At 48.6% G+C, this 6,237-nt stretch overlaps 1 protein-coding gene across 1 annotated transcript; it reads left to right on the top strand.

The window, feature by feature from the left end:
* Positions 1 to 1,371: 1,371 nt before the first annotated feature.
* On the top strand, positions 1,372 to 5,852 carry LOC109828425. The gene is made up of 6 exons (XM_020395422.1): positions 1,372 to 1,474; positions 1,777 to 3,993; positions 4,080 to 4,274; positions 4,354 to 4,728; positions 4,808 to 4,963; positions 5,040 to 5,852. The coding sequence occupies exons 1-6, from the start codon at positions 1,372 to 1,374 to the stop codon at positions 5,786 to 5,788; spliced, it is 3,795 nt and encodes a 1,264-aa protein (XP_020251011.1). The 3' UTR covers positions 5,789 to 5,852.
* Positions 5,853 to 6,237: the final 385 nt, after the last annotated feature.

Below are 6,237 nucleotides of genomic sequence, written 5' to 3'. Positions count from 1 at the left end.
CTTTCCTCCATTGATTTGTTCTCAAGGATCCATCAACCCTTCAAGAGGGGCTCGGATTTTGGGTGTCTCTTATTGGCCGAACACTTGCTCCTCCAAGTAGCGTTCCCTCCTTCATCTTCAAGCTCAAAGAAAACTCTTTTGATTTGGTAAGCTCTTCTTTACCATCCTCTTATTTTCTTGTAAAGATTGCATCTTTATTCTTGTAGTAGACTAGGGGGCGTGTATGCACTATTACTTCGGGGGGTTTTGTGCAAAAAGAGGTAATGGCCGAGACTTTGGGGGTTTTTTTGTGCAAAAATTTTGAGGGGCTTTTATGCAAAATTGCATTATAGCCGAAATCTTTTGAAGGGCTTTTATACAATATTGCACTATGGCCGAAATTTTTGAGGGGCTTTTATGCAAAATAGGACTGAAATTTGGTCTTGGATTGTATGTCCACTTGGTTGAAAATTTGATGGGTGCTTTAGGCAAGAATTGTTGAGGGGTTAATTTGCAAAACAGCCCATAAGTGTCTTAGAGGGGCTTTTATGCAAAATTGCAATATAGTTTGAGGGATTTATCTGCAAAATTGGCTCAATTCTACAAAAGGGCTCATTTGTAAAATTGACCAAGATTGCGGGGTGTCGGGGGTGCTAAATGATCAGATATGATGACCATGACCCGCACCGGGTGTGTCCTTGACCTGAATTTTGGCCTTGAACACGGAGGGTATTTTGGGTATTTCACCAAAATTCACCGCGAAAATGACAATCATTGTTTCGCATGCACGAAAATGAACTGAAATTTGGGAGGCTTGGGTTCGTGTTTGTTTCTTCAAGAAATGGGGGTGCTTTGTGTAAGAGGGTTAAAGAACTGTTTGAGGGGTTTATTTGCAAAACAGTCCCTAAATATTTGGAGGGGCTTATTGTCAAAAGAGCCACGAATTTGGGGCTGAAATCCAAGAAGTTTAAACCCCCGACCCTTGATCGAATTTTTGGTAAAAGCATATGGATGCAAAACCAAAAGTTCATGGAGGGACTTTTATGTAAAATTGACCAAATTCTGCAAAAGGGCTTATTTGCAAAATTTGATCAAAATTATAGGGTACCGGGATGTTCGATGATCAAGTATGATGACCATAACCCGAGTCATACGTGTCCTTGACCTGAATTTGGCCTTGAGCACGAGGGGTATTTTGGGTATTTCACCAAAATTTTCCGCGAAATGACGATTATCGTTTCGCGTGCACGAAATTCGTAGGCTTAATTAGACTTTAACTACAAAATCCTATTTGTTATTAGGATTTCGAGTCCAAGTGCTTAATTTCCCTTCTTCCGATATTTCGTGTATATATATCGTACCTGATGTACTGCTCTTCATTGCAGATTCACGATGTCTCCCCGTCGGTCTCGTCTTTCCGGGAGTCACCCTTGCTCGCAGCATGGCGTGGAGGAGGCTCCTACGACATCATCTCCAGTGACCTCTTGCTTTGGGGGTAAGAATCTTATATATATTTTTTTCTTTTATCCCGGATTGACCTCTCGCGGGTCATGACGGAAGAACCGATACCCCTCCCGCGGGGGTTAAGGTTTCGGACTTGCTTTGCTTAGCCAATTCAAGTCCTCGGTTATATTGGGGCGATCTCGTGTTGCCTTACACCTTATAGGTCGGTATATGTTATCACGGTGTCTACGTGATGACGCATACCGTTCTCCCGGTGTAGGGCACTCGAAATCGAATAATCTCGTCTTGCGTTTATGACATGGATTTTCTGACTCCATCTTTGCTTTGTTGCAGTTGAGTTTCCCGGGGGTAGTCTCCCTCATCATGCCCCTACCGGTTGTAGTAGGGAAGTGTTTTCTTCGGCTTCTGCCAGGCAGATCATCGATCCCCTTCCGCAGTTCGACAGAGATCGCTCAGACGAGTTCTGTCGCTTGATAAAGGATGGAGGGCGTCACTGTTTACGCCAACTTATCACCGATGCTCCTCTCACCGCAGACGCCACTTCTACTGAAGCTTTAAAGAAGCCGGGTTTTCTATTCGGGGATCGCACCGAAGATCCTGCCGCGCTGACTCTTGCTGAGGAGCACTGGCTTACCCTTGACGAGGGAGCTCTTTTATATATCCCCTCTATTCCTCGCCAGTGCTCTTTTACTGACTTGGAGAAACAGGCTGTGGGGCGACAGATGTCCTGGCCTCTTACCAATGCTGTTACACACGTTCAGTGCGGATACATTTCTCATCACAAGAGTCCCGGTTCTCTGGGGTATCAATCCATTTGTGGCCTTCGACCCGGGATCATGGGTCTTGACACTGCACCTCCAGGCGAGGTATCGGCGGCCGCTCTCACCGTGAGGAATCGTTTAGCTCATCTGGGAAGACAATTACCTCGACTGGATTACCGATGTTATGGTTGGGCTTCCTCACTGGCTAAGGGATGGTGGACCCGTTTGACCAGTTATGTTCTGGGACGCTGGGAGAGAGACTTGAAGGGTAGTGGATTATATACGCCCATACGGGCTACTATGTATGGACTTCCCGTTAGCTGCCGTCACTTCTTGGCATTGCTCGAGACATATATGCCTGATAGTAATACCTTCTTGACCAGTGGCGGAGAGCTAGGGTTGGCTCTTCATGAGATGCACCAGGTTTCCGGGCTTTCGATGGGAGATTGCCCGTATCAGGAATACTTCCCTTCTAACCAACAGTTGGAGTGTTTGAAGAAGGATACTCCCGATGTGTATGACACTCTCTGGGACCTCACCTGTCATTATCACACCTGTTTGCTCCAGAGTTCTCCTCCAGCGAAGACGAAGAGGAAGATCAGCTTGAAGCAGTTTGCTGTTTACCTGTTTCCTAACTTGGAGGATGATTCCGAGGAGTCCATACATGAGTTAGGCGTTTTGACCCCTGCCGCTATTAATGAGCTGATGGAGAAGAATGAAACTCATTCTTATACCATTGCTAGTGCCGAGGGGGCTTTTCCGGCCGGGACTAAGTTTCGATCGTTCCTCTATCATGCCCAGAAGTCTATCGATCCTCGGTCTCTGTTAGCTGGCTACCTTGCTCTTTGGCTGAAGAAGTGTGTTGTTCCATATCAGTCTTCAGACGCTCTACCCCTCGAGGTGCTCTTCCCTGCGGTCCAGCTAGCTTATGGGAGGGAGCTTTCTCTGCTTCCAGCGATGGTTGCCAGCATCCATTGCGGGCTTAGGGGTGTAGTTCGTGTTCTTACCCAAGTGGGTTCTAAACCCTCGACTGAGCTTACCTGCCCGAAGGTTGAGCTGCCCTACGCTTATTTGATGGCGTGGTTCGTTCTTCACCGTCCGGACTTGATGTCGGCGCCCAGCGCCGTTGATGTTCCCGTTCCTTTCCTACAGCTGTTGGAGGAGAGTAGATGGGTTGGGAAGAAATTTGAAGATGTACAAAAAGAACTTCGAGTTCGCAGGAACTGGGAGTTCTTCAAATGCTTCCCTCGCTTTTCGGGACGTTATGGCGAGGAGTTGACTGATATGGAGAAACCCCGAACTAACCGGACTGCTCTCGACGTCGGTTGTTTCCGCTGGTTGGTGAACATCCGAGTCGGGTATCTTGTTCTCCGGGTGAAGGACCGCTGCCACATAGAGCCTTACCTTCCCTGCCGTTTCGCACGTCAGTTTGGCTATGACCAACTATACGTTGGGAATCCGAGTCGTAGTTTGCGTGTTGAGGGAGGACTCGTTGACGGCGTACGGGCGTGGTTATGGACCATGGTTGGCTGCACCGGGGCTCAGTTTGCTCTTCCCTCCTATAAACGCAAGCCGATGATTACCTTCCTCAGCTGTAAATGGTTCCTCTCTGCCGATGAATCCATAAGTGTGAGGAGTCTTTCGGAACTAGAATCCGATCACTTGGTTCAATCTGCTATGATGGCTGCTCGCAGGGCTGAGCCTGCTCAGAGACAGAGGAAGAAGTCCACCGGAATTCCCGAAGGGGAGTATGCAGATATAGATACCGACCAAGCAGAACTTGATACAGGTTTGTCATGCTCTTTGATCCTCTTTCTCGACTTCAATTGGTATTGGCGAAAGATCTGGTTCATGAGATGATTCTTGTTGTTTCAGGTGGGGTAGCCGACGACCATGGGTCGCTCGCTTCCCGTCGTGCGAAATCCAAGTTTGGTGGCCAAACTTCGCATGACCGCCCCGTTGGTTCTATGAGGGGTGATCCTTCGAAAAGGAAAAAGATTGCCCATAAACCTCATGTTGATCAGCGCTCCCATGGGGTAGATTCAGGAGGCTTTGCCGACGGGGAGGAAGGTAACATTTTGTTGTACCCACTTTTATTGCTTTAAGATGATTTACCTTCCGGGATCCCTGATCCTGTTTCATAATTCAGGGTTCTTCGAGGAGGGCGAGCTTCCACCAGGTCCGGTATTCTCTGGGGCTGACAACATGGACTGCTTCATGCAGCAGGTGTGCGACGCCCTTCGTGATGGCTCCCTGGGCATTGATCTGAACATCGATCTTGGGCAGGCAGATGGTGTTGATCCCACCGGTTCATTTTCAGATATACCTACATCCGGTGCTGCAGGTGTTGCGACAGAAGGGCCAGACGGGGATGGGGCCTCCCCTATTGCAGATTTCGAAGAGCAGGGATATGTTCCTGCACCGGTCTTCCCGAGACCTGACTCTGGACTGTTAGCCGATATGTTAGCTGAACAAGCTCCCACCGGGACTGTGAGACCACTCTTTGAGAGTGATTCATCCACAGGTATATATCCAATTTCCTCTCTTCTTTGCTTGTCTCAGTCTCCATTTTGACTAATAAAGAAGTGCAACTATATGACCAGGCGCTGTACCTGATTCTGCTATAGCTTCGGGTGTTTTCCCGCCTTCGCCTAATACGACTGACTTGCCCACGAGGGTTGATATACCTTCCATGAGCATTCCTGTCGTTACTTCGGAGCCTGTCGAACCCCAACCCGAGGGGATTTCCGCCGGTATAGGTATACCTCGAATTTCCCTTAGGGTCTTTTCGATTGTATTTAATAGTTTCTTGACCTCCCATACTGCTGCTTGCAGGTTCTCGACCGTCTCTATATGAGCAGGTCCATGCTCTCTTGGCCGATACCAATCCAGATGGGGATGTCTTCCGCACTGACCTCGGCTTCTTTACTGCCTTTTATAACGGCGTGATTGATAAGCTTCTGCACAGAGGGTCTTCTTTTGATCAGTTCAGGCGTTCCTTCTCCCGTCACATGATGATGATGAGGGAAGAGGGATATCCGGATTTGGCCGATTCCTTTACAGCTGATTTCGCTGCCCTGGAGTCAGAGATTCGAGAGCTGAGGGAGTTGAAGGCTGGTGGAGCTCCCTCTTTTGCATCTTCTCAGGTGGAGGATAGGTTGACGCAGTGGCATGAACTGCGATCTTCCGTTGGCAGCGAGCTTCGATCACGTGAGCGCACTGTCGAGCAGCTGATGGCCTCTCTGGCGAGGAAAGACACCAGCAGAGCTGAGTTAGTGAGCTCCTTAGATTCCACTCGTGCAGAGATAGCTAGACTGAAGGAGGCCTTGGAACGCGCCGAAGAATCTGCCGCTACCATTTCTGAGGAACTGGTTGGGTTGGAGCGTTCTCGTGAATGGACACTCGACAGGCTGGGATCAGTGCAGGAGGGGTTGATGAAGCTACGACACGAAGCCGCAGAGGTTCTCAACAGTTCCGAAGATTCTGTCCGAGCTAGCCTGCAGGCGGAGTTCGAGCAGGACTATATGGACAGGCTCTCTGGTTTAGAGTCTCATATTCTTAGCCGTCGGTTGCCTTCGGACTAACGAGCTTTTGTTGTATGCTTTTGACTTGATTTATTAATAGAAAATCCGCATTTGCTTCTTTTGTGTTTTCTCTGTATCTCTTCCGAATGACAGATTTATGGGATTTTTGGCAAACCCCCAGCCATCAACGGGTTTGAGGTGCCTTTACCGATTACCGTTTGAATCGGGCTAGCATGCGGATTGTCGAAATCCGTTCCGCATGTAACGTTGTGCTGAGAGAGTAAACTCTCTGAGGCTTTGTGCTATGATCTTGAATACATAGGCTTCGTCTTTCTCACGGGAATAGACTACCCGGCAACGCGTGTTAGGCGTTGACTTTGGGGTTTTTGGCAAACCCCCAGCCTTCAACGGGTTTGATGTGCCTTTACCGATCACCGTTTGAATCGGGCTAGCATGCGGATTATCGAAATCCGTTCCGTATGTAACGTTGTGCTAAAGGAATGAACTCC

This window comes from Asparagus officinalis, unplaced genomic scaffold (assembly GCF_001876935.1).
Source record: "Asparagus officinalis unplaced genomic scaffold, Aspof.V1 AsparagusV1_Un1411, whole genome shotgun sequence".
Taxonomy (NCBI): domain Eukaryota; kingdom Viridiplantae; phylum Streptophyta; class Magnoliopsida; order Asparagales; family Asparagaceae; genus Asparagus; species Asparagus officinalis.
The sequence above is the reverse complement of the archived record's forward strand: the minus strand, read 5'-3'. Positions and strand labels throughout refer to the sequence as shown.